At 42.1% G+C, this 22,198-nt stretch overlaps 1 protein-coding gene across 1 annotated transcript in view; it reads left to right on the top strand.

Annotated features, from left to right (window-relative positions):
* VWC2 (von Willebrand factor C domain containing 2) overlaps positions 1–22,198 on the top strand; it is a 126,617-nt gene that overhangs the window by 24,781 nt on the left and 79,638 nt on the right. Inside the window, exon 2 of the mRNA XM_004008194.5 lies at positions 477–606. Within this exon, the coding sequence (XP_004008243.4) occupies positions 477–606 (130 nt within the window). The remainder of the gene's footprint in view (positions 1–476; positions 607–22,198) is intronic.

Below are 22,198 nucleotides of genomic sequence, written 5' to 3'. Positions count from 1 at the left end.
CTGCTGCCCTGAGAGTTAAATGAGGTCATGTTGGGACAGCCCCTAGCCAGGTGCCCACCTCTGAGAAGCCCTAGGTTTCTCCTTCCCTCACCCCTCCCCTTCCTGTCCTGTTCTGCTCTCTTCACTGGGCAGAGATGATAAGAGTGGGCCCTGAAGCCCTGGGCAGGGCTATGCAGGATCTACAGGATGCCTGAGTGGGCAAGAATTCTGTACAACCTGCTGTGTAATTTTTAGAGAAACAAAAATATTTCTTCAACAGAAAGCTTGTAAAGAAGCTCACTATGTGGGTTAATAAAAACAGAGGCTCCCCGGTGTGGAGCTAGGAGGGAGAGAGCAACCTCGGTCCCCGGCGGGTTGGTGCACTCGCGCCCAGGGGAGCCTCCTCAGCCTCAGTCCCTGTCCTCATGGGCTGGGGAAGTGTGTGAGGCTTCAGCACAGGGTGGAGACGCTGCCCCTGACCGTGGCCTGTGTTGCAGGTGTCCCCGTGCGAGCGGTGCCGCTGCGAGGCCAGCGGGGAAGTGCTGTGCGCGGTGTCCGCGTGTCCACAGACGGAGTGCGTGGACCCTGTGTACGAGCCGGACCAGTGCTGCCCCATCTGCAAAAACGGTAGGTGCATGCGCAGTTGGCCCTGCGCGCCGCGATGACGCACGGGTTCCCCAGCGCTTTCCATGGATGCAGGAAGAGAGGCACGATGGGATGCAGGACGGGATAAAGAACAGGATGCAGGATGGGACGCTTGTGAGTTTTGGCATTTGCATCCACGCCCTAGCACGCGAGTCCTTGCCCTCTGGGCCCCGGGGAACCCACAGGAGCTGGGTTCCAGTACGGCCTGCCCTCTTATTGGTATCAGTCCCATGTTTTAAAGGTGTTTAAGTTCTTTGGAGGAAAATTCAATTTCCACTGTCGGGGCGAGTCGCTTACTTTAATTTAACTTTGTTTGTTCTTGCAAAGCAGTTTCTCTCTTTCCATCACAAATCAAACATGCCGGTTGGCCTCATTTACTTTTCATTACTAAGTGAATTAAACGTGGAACATCGTTGAATATTTTTCTTAAGCAAATTCGGCAGGAAGAGAAAGAAGCCTCTCTTTTTCCATGTGAGAGGTCAGGGGAAATCGGAAGCCGCCTGTGCTTTGTCAAAGAGAAATGGCAGGAGGGACGTGGTTAGCCAGGGAGAGTGTCTCCTCAACCTGCAGGATGGAAACTGCTTTGTACCTGAGCTCTGAGCCTGTCTGGGCACCACTTATGGGGGTGTTAATGAGAGTGGGTTCTTCAGGAGGGGCTTGAAGGACTGTGACCCAGGTGGGTGGGTGGATGAAGCGCTTGGAAGAGAGTTGACTCTGGTCATGCGTGCGCATCTTCAGGTACAGGGCGTCCTGCCTTGGGAGGGAGTTGGGCCGCCTCTGTGTGGCCCCAAGGCCATGATGCAAGATGAGCCCAGAGCAGGGTGTCTCAGAAAGATGAAAGCAACTCCGTCACGACCAGAGTGTGTCAAAGAAGTGATGAGCTTACTTTTGAGGTCACCAGCTTGTCAGCTGTGGAGTTGCTGGACATCAAACCAGGAGATGTGGGCCTTCTCAGTGGTGAACGGTTACCTGGGCTGTTACTAGTGTCTGAGGTCATTCTGAGATTCTGCCATCATGCCCATTGCTGTTGTGTGGCTGTGAGGTGCCACAGACACAATAATCTAAAAATCCAGATTTTTAGATTATTGAAAGAAGTCAATAGGAGAGAAGGTGAAGTTTCTGTGGAAGCTGGATGTGGCAGCATCTCAATGGGCTGTGGAGAGAAGGGAGCCTGGAGAAGCGGGAGCTGGTAACTGCGTAGGTTTGGGACCAGGACCTTTGAGGTCCAGGCTGCAGTATGCTGCGCTTGGCGGCCTGGTTCTGCCTTTCCTGGAGTCAACAGTGTTTAGTGAATAGCTTCAATACAAGTGGCTCAAATAGTTGGCGTCCTAAGTATCCAAGAGACTGTGTCTCACTTGTCAGTTATGATAAAAAACAAAGTTTTGGCCTTAGACAGTCAGGGAGTCCTCATCTCAATGTTTACAAAAGATAGGAAAACATGACTTGCATCCTTGAGGATTTTTTCAACCCCCAAACTTTATAAAAATTTCAAACCTACGGAATATTGATAAATAGCACAAGGAACAGAGATATACCCTTCACTATATATACCCATTGTTCAAATTTCCCTGTTTCGTTTGCTTTATGTCTTTTGAGCTCTGTCTTTGTCCCCATCTCTGTATATAACTCAATATTATCAATATTTTTGCTTAGTTGTTCTTTTCCATAAAATACACAGGATATCTTCTGTTTATACCACAATCAGCATGAAACCTACTGGGCAAAGTTCATGATTTTTTTGCAGTTCTCTTTGCCCTTAAGATATATCCCAGTTAGGGTATAGTGTTAGAAATTATTTGAATTAATTTTTTATCTTGTGTGGATATGTTGAAATGTTATGAAGATTTAAGGTCACTTATTTCTGTTTGGTTCAGTTTTTATTATTAAGATATAATTTTTTTTTTTTTGGATAAGCAAACAATGTTCAAAAGTAAAGTCTGTATAAATAAGGTCTGGTCAGAGACTCACGGGATATTTTAATATTGTACTGATGTTTTGGGGGGAGAGTAGATGGTTGTTCTGATATCAAACTTCTAAATGCTCTGCCTCTAACCTTGAGAGACAGCATAAGATGAAATAAGGCAGGATTTGGTGAGTATTATCTTAGAGACTCTTAGAAGGAGGATGAATATGTTTTTTAAAAGATAAAGAAGGATTATTACAAAAGGATTTGTATTCAAAGCTTTGATCCAATTATATAAAAAGAAAGCAACTTTTTATTTTCAGAAATGGACCCATAAATAAATTTAAATATGTCTAATCATGTAAGTTCTCTTTAAGTTTTGTTTCAACATATTCATTAGACATAATCTGGCTTTCATCTGTCTCTAGGTGTAGGGTATAGAATTTTGACCTTGACGGGGCAGATGGTGCTTGGAATTCTTAGTGAAAATTTTGCTTGAAAAATGAGAACAGTTTCTCCCAAATATCAAAGTCCTGTAATAGCTGATTGAGATCAGTGAATAATTTATGGTGGTCTGTCTCTATAGCTGCACACAGAAATCAGTGTCTTCATAACAAAAGGTTACACATCTGATATGTTAGATTACAGAACATCAGAAGTGATGCCTTATATAAAATTACATGCTTGGATAGACTTAGCTTGGGTGGAACATGAAGGTTTTAACTCCTGATCTTGGGAAATCAGTCTTCACTTTCACAGTCTAATGTTTTAACCTGTGGCATTAACTAACTCCTTCTCCCAACAGAAGCATAATAACAGTTCAGTTGCAAGCTGCCAAAATCACTTGCATCAAAGGTACAGAAGTTTGAGATCAAGAATGCCTGGAATATAAATAAATGATCACAAATCACATATAACCTGAAACATTCACGTTGTTGACTTGTATAGATCAATCTCCCGAGGATGTTCTCGGATAAAATGGTGGTTTGTGTGGGGCTGGTTTTCAGCTTTTTCTGTGATTCAGTGAGTGTCCTGCTGGCTTCAGGATTCCGGGCTCTCTCAGGCGCTCCCGTGCCTCAGAGGCAGCTCACACTCACACTCACACTCATGGCATGCGTTCCCTTCAAGCCGGCGACCAGAAGACTCCGTCCTGCACGTGTACACGTTTTCTTACTTTGAGCACTCAGAGGAAGAAAGCTGGCAGGTGTAGGGCGTTGGCGTTGAAATGTGAGTCTTGTTGGGATTAACTCTGGTTCTCCAATGTGGAATGTTATACCTGAGGGGAGGTATGTACACGGAAAGCACAGTTCACAGGGACTGTGTATCTCCCTGAAGTATTCAGTGCTACTCGATGTTAGTTATTTACAGCTTTATTTCCACTAGAGAATGAGGATGGCTATTTTTTAGAGAGAAAGGACAGCTTTTACAAAATTTATAAGATAAATACAGAGATTTCACATTATTAGAAGCACTTTCTTGGAAAATACGTGAGAGGCACTAAGAATTAGACACGATTGGATTTTTTCTCTTGTGTATTTCAGACAGCAGGATAAGATCATAATTAAACCTCATGTAGTGAGTTGCACAGCATCGAATGGTGTGTGTGTGTGTGAGTGAGATATCCTTCTCATAAGGAAAGGACCATTCCCGCATGGCTTCAACAGTATACTTTTCTAAAATTTTTACCAAAGAAATAGCACCTATCTCATGGAAACACTTGGTCAGTGCTTAAGATACTATAATTTTGTCCATAAAAAATAAAGGAAACTATGAGTATCAGAATTAATACTTGATTATACTGTTTCTTTAATAAAATTGGTATGTAAAAATCAGCTATTCTGTATAGATACCAGCAACAAACAAATAGAAATGAATTAAAAACTACTCTTTCAAATAACATCATACATATCAAATAATTAGAAGTAAACATAACAAACTTGGACAAGATTGCCGCACTTAAAAATCTTAAAGGTTTATTGAGAGAAAGTAAAGAAATCCTCAGTAAATGGAAGGATAGACAATATAATAATCAGAAAACTCAGTAATGTAAAGATGTTGGCAGCCTCAAATTATTCTGTTAAATAAACAAAATCTATGTATTCAGCATAATGCCAATAAAAAATAAATACAATGACTTTTATGTGCAAATTACCAAGTTGGTTTTAAAGTCTACATGGAAATACAGAAGTTAAAAGCTAGCCAGTGAAATACAGAAGAAGAATAACAGAGCTGTAACGTCTACACTATAAAAGTGATGAACACACTGTGGTATTGTCTCAAAGATCAAAAAACTGGCAAATGGGAACAGAATAGAGTCAGAAAAGACTCAGGCATAAAAGATCACCAGATGCATGATGATGCTGATCCTGTGGCTCAGGGGAGGGGGTGATCTTTCCAGTAAATGGTACTAGGTGAGTTGGACAGCAGCCTGGAGATAAAGGTATCTTGACTCCTTCCTCACATAGTACCAAAAACTCAATTCCAAATATATTACATATTTAAATATGAAAGTTAATGCTTTCAGAGGAAAACAGAGAACATCTTTATGATTTTGGTTCAGCAAAGTTGAATTTTAAAAGATTCTTAAAAGACTTATCATATGGAAAGAATTGATAAGTTGAATTTTATTAAAATTAAGAACCTCTATTCATCAAACAACACTATTACAGCAATGCAAAGCAGCCCACATGTTGGGGAAAATATGCAATACATATATCTGACAAATGAATAAGCCATTCTAACGCATCAAAACAGAGAGATGGAAAAGTAGGGATGAAGAGTAGAGAGAGAAAAATTTAAAGGAATTCCCACTCTGTGGACCTCAGTGTCCTTCTTCTAGTTCTACGAATCATACAAACAAGTTTTCTCACTGAGTTTTACATACTAGAATGTTGCTACTCACCACTATTTTTGTAACACTCTGTAATAGGGTATGTTCTTGGTGCACAGAGTCACAAGAGAAAAGTAAACTGAATTTCCTATTTTAGTGACATAAGCTAGTATTAATCTGGAGTAGATAATGATAAATTATGATGCATATTTTAATGCTTAGAAAAATCACTAAGGAAATAGACAAGGTAGTTGACCCTGGTGGTCCAGTGGCTGAGAATCCGCCTGCCAGTGCAGGGGACATGGGTTTGAGCCCTGACCTGGAAGATTCCACATGCTGTGGGACAACAGAGCCCACGTGCCACAACTGCTGAGCCTGCGTGCTCCAGGGCCCGTGCTCCATGAGAGAAGCGACCACGATGAGAAGCTCCCATGCTGCAGCTTGAGAGTAGCCCCTGCTCACTGCAACTAGAGAAAGCCCATGCGCAGCGATGAAGATGCAGCACAGCGAAAACAAATAAATGGATTTTTAAATGAGAATTATTATGGCCCTAGTAGTAAAGCAAAGCAAGGACATCACACAGAAAACACAGCTACAGATCAATGTTTTCTGTGATTATAGGTGGAAAACTCCTTAACAAAATATTGACAATCTGAATTCAGTGCCATAAAAAGGATGATACAATATAACCATGTGAAATTTACCCCCAGCTTGCAAGGTAATATACGTATCATCAAAAAGATGAAGAATGAAAAATAATGACCTCAGAAATGGAGAAGTCTGTGACAATATTCATCACTCACTGATGATTAGAGCTCCCAACAAAGTAGCAAAAGTGAGATGTCTCCTCCTGAGAAAGTCCAGCTAAGAATGCAAAGTAAAGTGTTAGTTGCCCAGTTGTGTCTGACTCTTTGCGACCCCATAGACTGTAGCCCACCAGGCTCCCCTGTCTGTGGGATTCTCCAGGCAAGAATACCGGAGTGGGTAGCCATTCCCTTCTCCAGGGGATCTTCCCAAGCCAGGGATCGAACCCAGGTCTCCTGCATTGTAGGCAGATTCTTTACCCTCTGAGCCACCGGAGAATAATCCATAGCCATAGGTAACATCATGCATAATAGTGAAAGACTGGGTGCTGTGTCAGTAAGATCAGGGAAAAGGCAAGATTACCCACTTCTGCCACTTGTATCCATTACTATAGTGGCTATTCTACATGATGGGGACAAAAAGAAGAAAATAATGGTAAAGCAAATTAAGGGGTCAAGTTGCCTTTGCTCTGACATGTCATGATTCTGCATTTGAAAAATTCCAAAGTATACACATACACACACACAACAATTAGAACTAATGAAGAGTAACATCAGATTAATGTATAAAAAGTCTATTTGGGGGTAGCAAGCAGTGAACCACTAGTGACCACTAGGGATAGCAAAAATGAAACAGAAAATAGTTCCATTTGCAATAGCATCAAAAAGAATAGAAGGCTAAGGAATTTAACAACAAATGTGCAAGATTTGTACACTGAAAGCTACACATTATTGTGGAAAGAAAGGAGATATAAATAAATGCGGAGACATTTTATGAATAGAAGTCTCAATATCATCAAGATTGCAGTTCTTCCAAAATTGATCTATAAACTCAGTGAAATTCTATACAAATCCCAGCATACTTTTTGAGTCAAACATTGAAAAGCTGATCTTAAAATTCCTATGGATCATAAAGGATAGACAAAACAATTTGGAAAATAACAAAACTGAAGAATTGGTGCTCTCCAATTTCATAACATACTATAAAGTCTTAATAATCGAAAACTGTGGTGTCGGTACAAGGATAGACATGCAGTAATGGAACAGAATTGAAAGTCTAGAAGTAAGTCCTGAATGTAAATCCTTACATGTTTATTTTTCACCAACATACAAAGGCATTTTCCGTGGGGGAAAAAATGAAAGTCTTTTCAACAAATGGGGCTGGGGCTATCACATACCCTTGTGTAAAAAGGGGAAAAAAATAACTTAAATCCTCGCTTAGATCACTCCACATACAAACATTAACTCAAAATGAATCACAGAATTAAATGTAAGGCTTTAAACTGTGTAATTTTTATATAATAACAAATAAAACATCGTCATGACCTTTAGTTGGGCAGAGAGTTCTTAGATTCAACACCAAAATCATAACTCATAAAAGGGGAAAAAACTGATAAATTGAATGACATAGAAATGAGAAGTTTCCATATTTCAGAACATATGATTACAAAAGTGAAAATATAAGCTGCAGACTGTGAGAAAATGTTTACAAATTATGTATCTGATAAGTCTTTTGTTCAGTATGTATAAAGAACTCATATAACACAATAACATAAACAACCCAATAAAAATTGAGCAGAGTATTTGAACAGATAGTTCAGCAAAGAAGATAAACATACGTAAATAAGCACATAAAAATATTCTCAACCTCCTTAGTCCTTAGGGAAATAAACATTAAAGTCACGGTGAGATACCAGTGTACCCGCTAGAATGGTTTTGATAATAATGATAAAGACAATAGCAGGCCTTGGCAAAGATGTGGAACATGTGGAGAGACTGGGCTCAGCACCTAGAACACATTGCTGGTGGGAACAGTCCATACACTTTGGAAATTGTATGCCATCACTTTGGCATTTTCTTGAAAAGTGAAGCAAGTGAATTCCTTGGCAGTCCAGTGGTTAGCACTCAGGGCTTTCACTGCCAGGGCCCAGGTTCAATCCCTGATCAGGGGACTAAGATCCCATAGGCCTCGTGATGTGGCCAAAAGAAAAGGAAAAAAAAAAAAAAAGAGAGAGAGAGAAAACGTACTATCTGCCCTAGCAATTCCATCCTGGAATTCAATCCCAGAAAACTAAACGTATGTCTATGCAAAGGTGTTAGATAAATATTCATGACAGGATTATCCTTCATGGCCGAAAAAATGAAAATAATCCAAATGTCCAGCAGTAGTGAATGGATAAATACCATGATTTTATTTCCATGCAGTAGAATATTCAGTTCAGTCTCTCAGTCATGTCTGACTCTTTGCGACCCCATGGACTGAAGCACGCCAGGCCTCCTTGTCCATCACCAACTCCTGGAGTCTGCTCAGACTCATGTTGATTGAATCGGTGATGCCACCTAACCATCTTATCCTATGTCATCCCCTTCTCCCACCTTCAATCTTTCCCAGTCAGGGTCTATTAAAAGAAATCAGGGACTTCCCTGGGTGTCCAGTGGTGAAGACTTTGCCTTCCCATGCAGGGGCTGCTGGTTTGATCCTTGGTGTGGGAGCTAAGATGCCACATGCCTTGTGGTCCCAAAACCAAAATATAAAACAGGAGGCAAATTGTAATGAAGTCAATACAGACTTTAAAATGGCCAACATTAAAAAAACAAACTTAAAAAAAGAAATCCACAAACAATGCATGCTACAAAGTGGTAGTACCTCAAAAACATCCTGAATGAAAGAAGCGAGTTGCAGAGACCACATATTGTATGATTCTACTTATTCGGAACGTGTAGAGAAGACAGATTTTTTACAGGGAAAAAGCCCCTGGGATCAGACAGAGGATTAACCACATACGGGTGTGTGGGAATTTACTGAGGTGATGGAAAGTTTATTAATTGGGTTGGTTACTAAGATCATTAAATTGTACGCTTGCATTGAGTGAGTTTTATAGTATTTCAAATATGCCTCAATAAAACTGCTAGAAATATCGACAGCTCTCTTTAAAAGATGGCCCAGTGCAGTTTTTGTGATTTCTTTTGGCCGATTTCTAAGGCCAGCCTTGAGTACACAGCCTTTCATCTTTCCTTAAGCTTTTCAAACCTGTGCTGGTGCCTTAGCTGAGACCCTCCTAAGTATATACTTTTATGCACCTTGAGGGGCTTGAAGGTTGTAAAAAGTTTCAGACACACAAGCCCATAAAGGTTTGTGGCTTTTGCTAGACTTTATGGGCTCTGGGGCCCCATACCTGATGTAGATGTGCAAACCTCCTGTTCTCTACCCTTCATTTACAGTGTGGACACCTCTCTCCCTCCTTCAGTGCCTATTCCCCATGCCATTTTAGACTCTTCTTGGTGATCCAGCTTCCTAGGACGTGGGGCTGCAGATCCCCTGAGAATGGAGGTTGCTGGCTGCCTCCAGATCTCATGCAAATATTGTGCTCTTTGGGGATTCCCGACCCCAGAATGCAGTGTTCACCCCATTCAGGCCTGGTGAGCGTCACCTGCAAGGCTTGTTATAACACAGACTCACTGATCCCTCCCGCTCTGCAGTTGTGGATCCAGCTGGTCTGGGCTGGGGCCAGAGAGGGCTTCCCTGGTGGCTCAGACAGTAAAGAATCCACCTGCAATGCAGGAGACAGAGGTTTGATCCCTGGGTTGGGAAGATCCCCTGGAGGAGGGAATGGCACCCCACTCCAGTATTCTTTCTTGGAGAATCCCATGGACAGAGGAGCCTGGTGGGCTACAGTTCTTGAGGTTGCGAAGAATTGGAAATGACTGAACAACTAAGCACAAGAATGGGGCCAAGAGTTTGCATTTTTAGTATGTGCCTTCCTGGGTGCTTCTGGTGCTCTTGGTCTGGGGCCATCATTGAAAAACTGTTGCTTTGAGGTACTCATCTTCTCACTCTTTGATTTTTCTCCCAAATTTAAGAAAAGAAGCATACTGTGAAGCTGTGCAACTTTAGGCATGAATGAGATCTTTTTGAGGTTGTGAAGCATTTTGTTGTTTTTCTAGAGATTTCAGAGTTTATAAGAAATATGTAGGGGGCGGGATGAACATGGCGGCGCGTCGGGGGCCAGGGCTCTCAGGGCTCGCCATTGCAGCTGGGGATGCTCGTTTCGTGGGCTCCTGGGTCCCCGTCGATTGGCATCCAGCGAGCAGAGCGCAGGGCTGTGGGCCACAGAACTTGGGCTCTGGAGCATGCAAACTTCAAGAGCTGTTCAAGGGCTTCGTTGCCCCTGGGCGTGTGGAATCTCCTACACAGGAATTGAACCCGTGTTCCCTGCATCGGCATTCTGAATTGGGATCCTTCTTGGGGGCACACGCATCACTCAGCTGAGATGGATTCCAGCGAAGTGGATCCTGGGAGGTTGGTAGGACCTCTGAACTGGAGCCTCCCATCTCCTGACCTCTCCAGAATTCTGTAGGTCATCCAGAGGACCCAAGACATGGTGGTTACTAATAGACTTCCCACACTACTTCTTCATTCCACGTGGACTCCTTCACGGGCAGTGAGCATCCCAGCTTCCCTTGAACTTCATCTGGATTTAATGACAACAGACTCAACTTTTCATTCACTTGTATGACTATGAGCAGTTTGACCAAGTTGAAGAAGATGACTCGTTTGTAGTCTTCCTCATCAGCTCATTCCATCTACTGGCTTTAAAATCATTTAGTACAGAGCTCACCGTCTAGGTGTTCATCCAGTGTTTTGTTTGCTTATCATGCAGGATCATTTTAAAAGGAAAAGTATGTGTGTATGAGTTAGAGCTCTGATCCCAGGAGTCCATGTAGAAGCTTCCCCTGAGAAATGGATCGTTTTTGCACCAATGCTACTGAAATGTGTGAATGTGGTATACCACGCGTCCCAATAAGTGCAAACAGCGTCATAGGCTACTTATTTGAAATGACCAGTACTCATGACATTCCATTCAACTGAGGACTAAATATAGCCAACGTAGGCTGTGTTTGCCAAATAGACTTTGAAGTATTCTTCACACAGTCCTTCATCGATGCCAGTTTTCAGATCGAAGAAACCCTTGCTCCATGAAGTTTGTGAACACATATACTCATGTTTTGTTTGAGATTTTAAAGTCATTCTTCAGTTTTGTTGGAGGAATGGCTCTGTATATGCCCCGTGGATCCCCAAAGCCACTGATGTTCATGTGTCTTGGGGCTTCCCAGGTGGTTCTAGTGGTAAAGAACATGCAGAACATACCCATGCAGGAGACATGGGAGGTATGGATTCCATCCCTGGGGCAGGAAGATCTCCTGAGGGAGAGCATGGCAAACCCCTCCAGTATCTTTGCCTAGAGAATCTCATGGAGAGAGGAGCCTGGTGGGGCCTAGTCCATATGATCCCAAGGAGTTGGACACAATGTAAGTGACTTCGCACAGCACATGATTCGTTGTCATAGCTAATATAATGGAGATGACATAAAAAGAAGCACCAGCGGGCGAAAGTCAATATCCATCACTTTTAAACTTTGGAATGTATTGTGATATTTTACATCCATATTTGTATGACTTGATAGTTGGAGAATCGATGCATGTGAAGGCCTGGTTGTGTTATATGTATGTTGAGGGAAGATATATTTTTATGTGGTTTGACATATAGGTCCCATTTCATTCGTAGACATATGCATACTCATCACTTATCAGCATTTTTTTTTGTTTAAAGACCATTGTTTGGAAAGGTTGTTGTCTAACCATGAAAGATGCTTGAATTCTTGGGCTCCTTAGAGGAAGAATTCAACCCGGGGCCAGTGATGAGGCTTGATCAGTCAGAGCTTTTGTGTCCCAACGTTTTATTAAAGTATAAAAGAGAGAAAGCTTCTGACATAGACATCAGAAGGGGGCAGAAAGAGTGCCCCCCTACTCATCTTTGGCTGGATGTTATCTAGCTACTAGCAGTCTACTCATTAGAGAAAGGAATGGCAGCAGACCCCTCACCCACAAGATATATGGAGATGACCGTGGCACCAGGTGAGTCATCCTGGGCCATAAAACGATTGATATGAGCAAATGGATAGCTTCACTCACATAGATCAGGAGAGCCATGTATGAGTAAAGCATATTGGTTTGTCAAGTCAGTTCTGAGCCTTTAGGCAGAACCTACTTGAAGATAGAGTCTAGGGTAAATACATAGTACATTCACATAGCTTAAGGCAAACCTTTCCATGAGAAAAATGCCTTGGTCAGCTCAAAGTATGAGAAAAGTGAAGTTCAGGCAGAACCAGGTGTCATTATAGCAACACAGATTTGTAAGAGAAAAATCTCTTTTTAAATTTGTATCAAGAAGGGAAAAAGATAACAGCTTGTTTCCTCCTGCCTCGGAAGTGACAGATAACAACTGTCTGACACTTGCACCCCATTTCCTCCCTTTGGAGACCCCTGGCCTTCCTGGCTGTTACCCTCTCAGTTTCATTCATTGAGCGTTTTCTGCCTTGTGAAACATTGGGCATAGAAGTATGTGTTTATTTAGGGGTATTTCATCCAATTTCATTTAAATGCATATGTGAATTAGAAAGTTTGACATGCTGTTGCTTTGTATACCGATTGGGAAATGTGAGCCTCCAAGCTTAATTTAGTTTTTCATGTTCATTTTTCTTTTAGGGGTACAAAGAAAAATAATATGACTATTAAGATCAGCTTTCGTATTTTTGCCAAATATGAATTGGGATCACATCGATCAGAGATGAGTCTGTGCATGAAAGCCCTAATAACTAATGCTAATTGACTTCAATACCATGGGATGTTTTCATATCTATTGAGGATTTACTTCATGTATTTCGATTTTAACTTTCTGTCTTACAGCCTTGTTTGTAGATCAAAGCTATTTGAAATTGTCATCTGGTTTCAAATGGCTTGTGAGGTTATTCATGAGTGGCTTATAAAACCGAATGGATTGTACGTAGCCATACTTTGTTGTCATTCTATGAATTTGAAGAATGTCTGAAGAATGTCTGCAGTTATGCCTTAAAGATTCATACAATTGATGTCCAATATTTATCTCAATAGACTTGCTTTCAATTTGTAGTTTCCTATGCGTATGTCTTTCTTTATGGATTTGGGTAGAACTTGTATTGGAACACTGAAAAATCTGTGATATCAACCGTGCTGACCTTTCTGGTGGTCATCATTAAGATTTTCACGCTCTATGGATCCTAGTGGAAACAGGTGCTGTTCATCCTACTTTTGTGAAGATTGAACTCATCGTAGAAAGTGGAATTTGTTGAAATATTTATGGTATAAATAAATCTTGTCTCTATAATTAAAAAAAAAAAAAAAAAGAAATATGTAACATGTAATCTTATTTTACTTTTTCATACTGTTTGTGGGGTACTCACAGCAAGAATACCCGAGTGAGTTGCCATTGCCTCTTCCAGTGGGCCACAGTTTGTCAGAACTCGACATTATGACCCTTCTGTCTTGGGTGCCCTGCATGACATGGCTCTAGGCTTCATTGAGTTATGCGAACCCCTTTACCATGACAAGGCTGTGATCCATGAAAGGGATCAAACCAGTCCATCCTCAAGGAAGTCAACCCTGAATATTCATTGGAAGGACTGATGTTAAAGCTGAAGCTCCAATACTTTGGCCTCCTGATGCGAACAGCCAATTCATTGAAAAGGACTCTGATGCCAGGAAAGATTGAGGGCAGGAAGCGAAGGGGACAGCAGAGGATGAGATGGTTGGATGGTTTAGTACAAATCCCTGCTCTCCAACACCCTGTGTTTCAACAGCTCATTGTTAGAGTCAGCTGCAGAAATGACTATAAGTTTTCTAGTAGCTGAAGCAGAAAAGAAAGTCCTGATAAATATTACCTACAAAAAGAAATGCCCCAGAGAAAATTACTTCCTGCTGAACAATTTTCCTAAAAATAATACATAATTAATTTTTTTTCTCACTCCAATTTATAGTCTCTTGGGGCATAGAATTGTTTACTATTCTTATTTTTTTATATTAAACAAAATAAAATGAAGACAGTTTAAATCTGATCACAGTGATTTAGTAACTTGCTGATATGAGGCATGTGGTATATTTTTCCCTGGTTTGGTGTGCTTTTGTTTTTCAATTTTATTGAAGTATAGTTGATTTACAATGTTGTTTGAAGTTCTGTACACCAAAGTGACTCAGGTATACATATATATTTTTTTTTCATTGTGGTTTGTCATAGGATATTGAATATAGTCCCCTGTGCTATACAGTAGCATCTTGTTGTCCATCCATCCTATGTATACTAGCTTACGTCTCCTAATCCCAAACTCCCAATCCTTCCCTCTCCCCCGTGACTCCTTGGCGACAAGTCTTTTCCATATGTCTATGAGTCTGTTCTTATTTTGTAGATAGGTTGATTTGTGTCATATTTTAGACTCCACATATATGTAATATCATGTGATATTTATCCTTCTCTCTCTGACTTACTTAGTAAGATCATCTCTAGGTCCATTCATGTTGCTGCAAATGGCATTTTAAAATATTTTTTAATGATTCGATATTTGTGTGTGTCACAAAATTTTTACAAAATTGGTTTATGTCCAATGGTTAACGTCCGTCACCGTACAGTTGCAGATTTTTTTCTTTTGATGAGAACTTTTAAAATCTAACCTCAGCAACTTTAACATACACAACACAGTATTAAGTAAAATCACCATCCTGTATGTTACATCCCTATGCCTTTTAAATTTCCAGCTCAAAGTTTATACTTTTTAACTCCCTTCTCAGCATTTTTAATGTAAAAACGTTATTCACCTCCTTGTTAGCATTTCCCAAGAGCTCAACTCCAAAGTGCTGGCATATGTCTATTCCATGTGTTGACTTACACTTTGGTTTTGTGGGAGCAATGATTCAGAGGCTATTCCATGAATCCTCACAAAACCCAATGGGCACCCATATTTATGTTTTAGAGAAGCATTCACCTGCCCCACAGTGTTCCTCATCCTTCGTGAACTAAGATCAGCTCTGGGTTTGCTAAGGTCCATGCCACATCAGGGTCCTCGGTGTCCTGAGCTCAGATGGCTCTCAGATCTCTTCACTTCTGACATGTTAGACCAAGAGAAGAGAGGGGTCGGGTTTGACCTCTTGAATTCAGGACCTTAATTTGTTTCCCATCTCCTCGGGAGATCTTTGAGTCATCAGCTCCTCATTGGAAATTTGTGGATACCTTAAAATGACACTTTTGTTTGCAAACATTGGGCATAATCTCAGTTTTTAAGAGACCGCCACCAAGTCGCTGTTGCCTGATTATCACAATGAAGTGCTTTTCTGAGTGAAGTGCATGTTGAAACTTCTGGGCAGAAAGTGCACGACTCTGGCTTTATTTGCATGTTTCCTAGAGTCCAGCCACATCTGACCTTAGATTTCAGACAGTGCTAGGACTCAGGTCACAGACCAGCCTCCACAAGGCTCGGCCACTTTATACCATGCTCTGTGAACTTGCAGAGGACCAGGCCTGGAGCCCCTTCCTAGTCCCCCATCCTTATAAAGACGTGAACACAAATGACCTCACTCAGAAAACCTTCTCTAACCTGCTTCCCGAAGCAGGTTAATTCCCCTGTGGGGTCCTTCTCACAGGCCAGAGCTTGAATCACATTGTCTTCTTAAGTAGGAAAGGTGGAGACCCGTAATTAAAACTGCTCTTTTGTTGAATATTTGACTCTTTTTTTTTTTTTAGACTTTTGTAGAGGAGTTTGTGTGTGTGTGTGTGTGCATATTTATTGCTTTTATAAAACATGGAGGCACTTATTATATATTTTACATCACATGCAAGGATAAGGATGAGTCAGGTTCCTGCCCTTAATGAGTTCATCAACTAGAGGGGAAGTGGTCTGTAAATATTGTGTCTGCTGCTTTCCTTGAATGATGATGAAAATGGTAAGGAAAGTAGGGGGAAAACTGCAGGAAAAATCGCCAAGTGTACAGCCTCTGTTTGCTTGAATTATTTCTTTAGGATAACTTCCCAGGAGTGAGATGATTAGGCCAAAGCCTTGGAACATTTTTATCACTCTGATAATATCGCCATGTTGTTTTATAGGAGGTCGTATACAATGTGAAACCTCTGGTTCTGTGATAAAATTGTTAGCCTTGTATTAATTTAATTTATAGAAAACAGTGTCCATGGTTTGAATATTGAGCCCCAAAACTTGACAATAGCTCGATGATATTTTTTCTTTCAATGTGTTCTACTCTTCCACATTCTTAACAAAATAACTTTAAAGAGAAGGTTGAGTGGTTCTTGATGGTTGAAAGTCATTGATGTGGAATCCAATTTTGGGGGACTTCCCTGGTGCCCCAGTGGTTAAGAATTTGCCTTGCAATGCAGGGGACTAGGGTTCGATCCCTGGTCTGGGAACTGCAATCCCATCTGCTGAGGGGCAACTAAGCCAGTGTGCTGCAACTAAGTAAAATAAATAAATAAATATTAAAAAAATCATATTAAAAAACAATTATTAGACTGGCCTGGAATACAGTGAAGTCTTCAGAATAAGAATTTGATCAAGTAACCTCATTTCTCTGTAATCCTTTCTGGAAAATGAGCGTATTAAATGTAGCTACATCTGTGGGTGGTTTTTTGACAGTTAAGTAAGGAGGTAGGTTTAGATGAGTTTCATTCATCCAATCAGCAGATACTGTTGGATCCTCTGCTGTGTGCCAGGAGGTAAGATGGCAGATGGAGAAGATCGCAGGAGGGGACCAGGGTGATCTTGCTGGGGGAGGAGGCTGTGATGGGGGCAGGCAGGACTGCAGTCCTAGGGGGCTATGGAGGGGTGAAGATGCCCCTGTGTGTGGGCTGGGATAGTCCCACAGGCCTGCAAGAGGAGGCACGGCTGGGTCCTGAGAGGCGGGGGCAAGGGGATGGCACAGACCAGCTCTGGAATGACCATTAGGCCATGTTAGGGGGTCAGATTTTATCCCGAGGCAGCAAGGCACCAGAGAAGCGCCTGGAGGGTGGGAGGGGCGCATTTGCATTTGAACAGAAGCAGTTATTCTGCTGGCGGTGAGACCCAGGGTGCTCGGAAGGGAAGGTTGAAGGTTCTGTTGGAAGAAAGGCCATGATTCACGGATGCTCTGTCCAGCGTGTGCAGCTGTCTTAGACTAAAGCTGGAGAAGCATCATGGAAAACCCTGGCTTTGGACCTGGACGCATGAGTCTCCAGCTGAACCCCTGTCCGCTGATTGGACTTGCTTATTGTCTTCACCTACTTAGGATGAAGGATGCTTATCCCTAGGTACCCACCAGACTTGTCATGAGGATTAAATGCAAAGTGCCTGCTGCCCAGTCAAGCCTCAGAGCCATTTTCTCCCATCCTTGGCCTCCTAGGGGCTCCATTTAAAATTGTGCTTCTTATCAAATAGATAATCAACAAGGACCTCCTGTAGAACACAGGGAATTCTACTCAATACTCTGTAATAACCTATATGGGAAAAGAATCTGAGAAAACTAGAAATGTGTATATGTACATATAACTAAAGCACTTTGCTCTTCTATCCCTGAAGCTAACACAACACTGTAAATCAACTATATTCCAATTAAAAAAATAGTTTTTAAAATACTTAAAAGAATGTTGTGCTTCCTAAAAATTCCACATGTTTTTCTTTCACCAGTTTTTCTCTTAAGGAAATCCTAAATTTGTACCACAAATGCTGTGGCAGCTTGTCCAGCCTCAGCCAGGAGTGAGGACCTCAGCTGTAAAAGAGGTCACATTTCCAGCTGTATTTCGCAAGCAAGATTATTTGTCCTCTGTAAGATTATCCGTACATACTCCCTCGCCATCATTCATCTGTTAAAAGCCACTTGGTCATTAATACAGTTGTCTCACATTATCTCCAGCCTGTGTCCTCAGCAAAAGGGAAATCAATTGTCACAAGATACAATAAAGCCATTCATCCAAGGCAGGCAGGTACCTTCACCCCATCCACAGCTTGATCAATGGTGCCATTACCAGAGGTAACTTGAATTGCTTTCAGAACCCTTCCATGGGATGTGTTCTGGTAGAAATGAGCTGTCAGTGGCCGACAGTTTGAGACAAATGGCCCCATGGACAGCTCACCCAATCTGTCTCCATCTCGAAGAGAACAAGCCAATGAATATTCTCCTCAAAGACCTTCAATGGGTACGTCCATGAGATGTCAAATATCCTGTTTGATGATCAGCAGACACATTCTGCTCTTACACTAACAGCAAAACCCAAAGCTCTTATTTGTCTTTCAGGAAGATAAACTCGAGGTATAAAGGAGCCCATTACCCTGGGAGGTACCCATAAACCACTGGTTCTGAAAATTGCATCTCATCTTTTCTCAGACAAATGCCTTCACTTAAGAGCAGTTACAATTTGGTAATCCTGACAGCTGTGAACTGAATTTATCTTTAATCACACATTCGCTGAGTGTCTGTGGGAGGCACGTCAGCCATCGCTGAGTAAAGCATTATTGTGGGAGAGAGACATCAGCATTCATCAGGAGCACTCACATGTTTTAGGTAATAGGAGAGGTAGGCCTCTGAGTAGACTGTCTAGATTTTAACCTATGTGATGCCCTGATCCTGATAACACTGGATGAAAATGCAGTAGTTTGAACAATGCTTTGGTCGCCTGAGGACGTGCGGTCCCGGTGGGTACCAAAGAACACTTTAAAGTTCATCCCTCGAGAGCGCCAGATGCTGGTACACCTGCATCCAGGTCCTTGGAGGGGACTGACTAAAGATGGCTGGACTTGGAAAGAGACCAGACAGTGATGCAATGCCCAGCACTCTTTTCTGACCATTAGAACTATTCCTCAGCAGTTTTCAGAGGCCAAGGAGCCCAATTCAGAGATTAATAAATACTTTCCAAATTGGACCAGATGACTTGAAAAGCCCTTCAGTGCTAAAACTCTATTATATTTGACACTATGTATATTCTGACACTATATATTTAGTGTCTCACAATAATAATAACTCTATTATTCTTTGACGCTAATGCAAACCTGTCCCAGGCAGCCTTACTCAGCAATCCACTTTGGGGACATGGAAGGAACAAGATTCCTTTCTTCGGTTAATTCAGATGTTTGCTTGTTTTTTTCCCCATCTTCATTGTATCAGTAAGTCATTCCGTAAATTAACAAGATGAAAGTTAAAACACTTCCTCTTTGAATACCCACAGAGAGAAGATCTATATCACCTTCCCCTAAAGTGAGTGGAAAGATGTATAAAATCCAGGTAGGGGCACTGGAGCCTCCCCAGGGGCTTAGAGCTGGCAGCAGGGTTGCTGGCTCCGGGTTCCCCCACCCTGTCGTGCTGCATGTCTGGACCTCACTTTCATTTATGTCAAAGGGGATAAACAAAATGGGGGAGAATATATATGAAGTTGCCTTTATAAATTTTATATGTATATAATGCTCATTTGCTCAGTTGAGTCTGACTCTTGGCGACCAGCCCCATGGACTGTAGCCCACCAGCCTCTTCTGTCCATGGGATTTCCTGGGGAAGAATACTGGAATGGGTTGCCATTTCTTCCTCCAGGAGATCTTTCCAACCCAGGGATCAAACCATCAAACCGGCATCTCTTATATCTCCTGCATTGCCAGGCATGTTCTTTACCACTAGCATCACTTGGGAAGCCATGTGTATGTATATTCATGTATGTATGTATATTTATACTAAAGGTGGTGGACTAGAAGGATGTGCACTCATCTTCTCCAGCGAGAACACTGAAATCGTATAGTCAAAGCTTTGGTTTTTCCGGTAGTCAGGTATGGATGTGAGAACTGGACCATAAAGAAGGCTGAGCACCGAAGAATTGATGCTTTTGAACAGTGGTGTTGGAGAAGATTCTTGAGAGTCCTTTGGACTACAAGGAGATCCAACCAGTCAATCCCAAAGGAAATCAAACCTGAATATTCATTAAAAGGACTGATACTGAAACCGAAGCTCCAGTACTTTGGCCACCTGATGCAAAGAGCCAACTCATTAGAAAAGACCCTGATGCTGGGAATGACTGAAGGCAGGAGGAGAAGGGGACGACAGAGGACGAGATGGTTGGATGGTGTCACTGACTCAATGGACATGAGTTTGAGCAAACTCCAGGAGATGGTGAAGGACGAGGAAGCCTGGGGTGCTGTAGTCCATAAGGTCACAAAGAGTTGGACGTGACTGAACAACTGAATAACAACAAAAAATATATAAAATTTAAAGGAGGGAAATAAGTGATTAATATTTTCAAAAGTATCATACATTTCCCCCTAAAAGTCCCAAATTCAGTTATCTCCCACTATTTAGATTTTTGAAAGCCCCTCACCACCCCTTGGAGAGGCCCAGCACACAGCCTCCGCTTTCCCGCAGGCCCTGCCTGCTTGGGCGGACCCTGCCCAGAGCTTCGGCCGTATCACCCGCCTGCGCTGCCGCGGTTGCTCCCTCCACCTGGAGTGCGTCAGAACACCCTGGAACAGACCTGTTTCCCAGGGCCAGTGCCCACGTGTGTGTCCTCTATGACACACGCTTCTCACCTTCCTTCACAGAGAACCCTGCGGCCCCCAGACATTGGCTCCCCCAGGAGTGATGCCTTGCTGGCTGGTTCCTTCCTGTGCAGCCGTGAACGGCCCCGAGGCCAGGGAATTGCTTGCTTTATTGTCCATTCTTAGCTGTTGAGAATAAAATGTTGATTACAGTATTTTTTTAATATGTTTCCAGGATCTTATTTCCTTCTAAATAAGACCAGTCTCCCTGCCCTGACTTTGAAAGAGTGAGCATACCAAGCTCCCGAAACCCTGGAAGGAAATTTTGTCTTTTCAGCTCTGGTAAATACCTTCCTGACCCTCAGCCCCACTGGCTCTCTGGGCACTGACCCATCTTGAGTGCCAGGAACATCTCACACCAACTGCTTCAAACCCCAGGCTCCAGGAAATCATGATCACCAAGGCCGCCTGCTGTTCATTATGTAAGATACAGCATCGAAATAATGAAGATGTAAGACTGTTCCCTCTGGCCCCTGAGTAATGAAAAGCCTCCAGGAAGGGCTCATTCATTAAGATTTTATAAGCCGGGGTGGGGTGGGGGTGGGAATAAAAGGATATTTGTTTTAAGGAAAGCTATTTTCATCCAGTCTGGTCTTAACTTTGGAGGAAATTTGGAGAGAATGTAAATTTATTTAAAAAAAGAAAAGAAAAATGAAATCCAGTGCCCTCCAAGTGGTCTTTTACCTGTGGGGGAAATGCTTAACTAGTAACATTTTTTTCACAAATTCTAATCAAACACAGAAGAACCTGGTTTTTGCTCTGTGTTCTGATGGTGTGTTCATATACTGGGAATGCAAAGAAAAGCTGAAATTGGCTCTTCTTCCCCATCATTTAAACTTACAGTGATTTACAATACCTCACTAAATGGGCAAAAATTCAAAATTTCAAAAAAAATTTTTGAAATTGCTAAGAAGATGAAAAAGACCAGTTTTACCCCCAAGGGATTCTCCAGGCAGAGGAGCCTAGTGGGTTACAGTCCATGGGGTTGCAAAGAGTTGGACATGACTGAAATAACTTAGCACACGCACACTCCCCAAGGGAGCAGTAGTCTGGCAGGATGGGACTCCCCGAGAAGGTGATTGGACAGGAATGAGTAGCTGAGCCTTGCCCCCATACTCTCCTGACTCCTCCACCCTTGTCATGCAAGTATGAATAACACTTCACTGTTTAGCAAATAGGGCTTCCCTGATAACTCAACTGGTAAAGAATTTGCCTGCAATGCAGGAGACCCTGGTTTGATTCCTGGGTTGGGAAGATCCCCTGCAGAACGGATAGGCTACCCACTCCAATATTCTTGGTCTTCCCTTGTGGCTCAGCCAGTTATTAATGATTTTCTTAGCATCAGGCTTAAACAAAATGTTTTAGAGGAATGCAATTAGGAAGAAAGTCAACATTTAAAAAACCTTCAATATTGATTTTCTGTTTCTCAAAGCTATTGGGGATGAACTTGCAATTCGCACAAGCTTTGTCTAGTCATTTTGGAGGGTTGTAGTAAACTCACTGAACACATAGGAATAAACTAGAACATCCATCTATTTAAGAAGCATCAGCATCTAGTTCATAAGTTGGTAGTCATTTTAAGAAGACCATCTAAAGATGGTGATTTAACAGGCAT

Source organism: Ovis aries, chromosome 4 (genome assembly GCF_016772045.2).
Source record: "Ovis aries strain OAR_USU_Benz2616 breed Rambouillet chromosome 4, ARS-UI_Ramb_v3.0, whole genome shotgun sequence".
NCBI lineage: Eukaryota > Metazoa > Chordata > Mammalia > Artiodactyla > Bovidae > Ovis > Ovis aries.
Note: the sequence above shows the minus strand (reverse complement) of the source record. Positions and strands in the feature narration are given on the sequence as shown.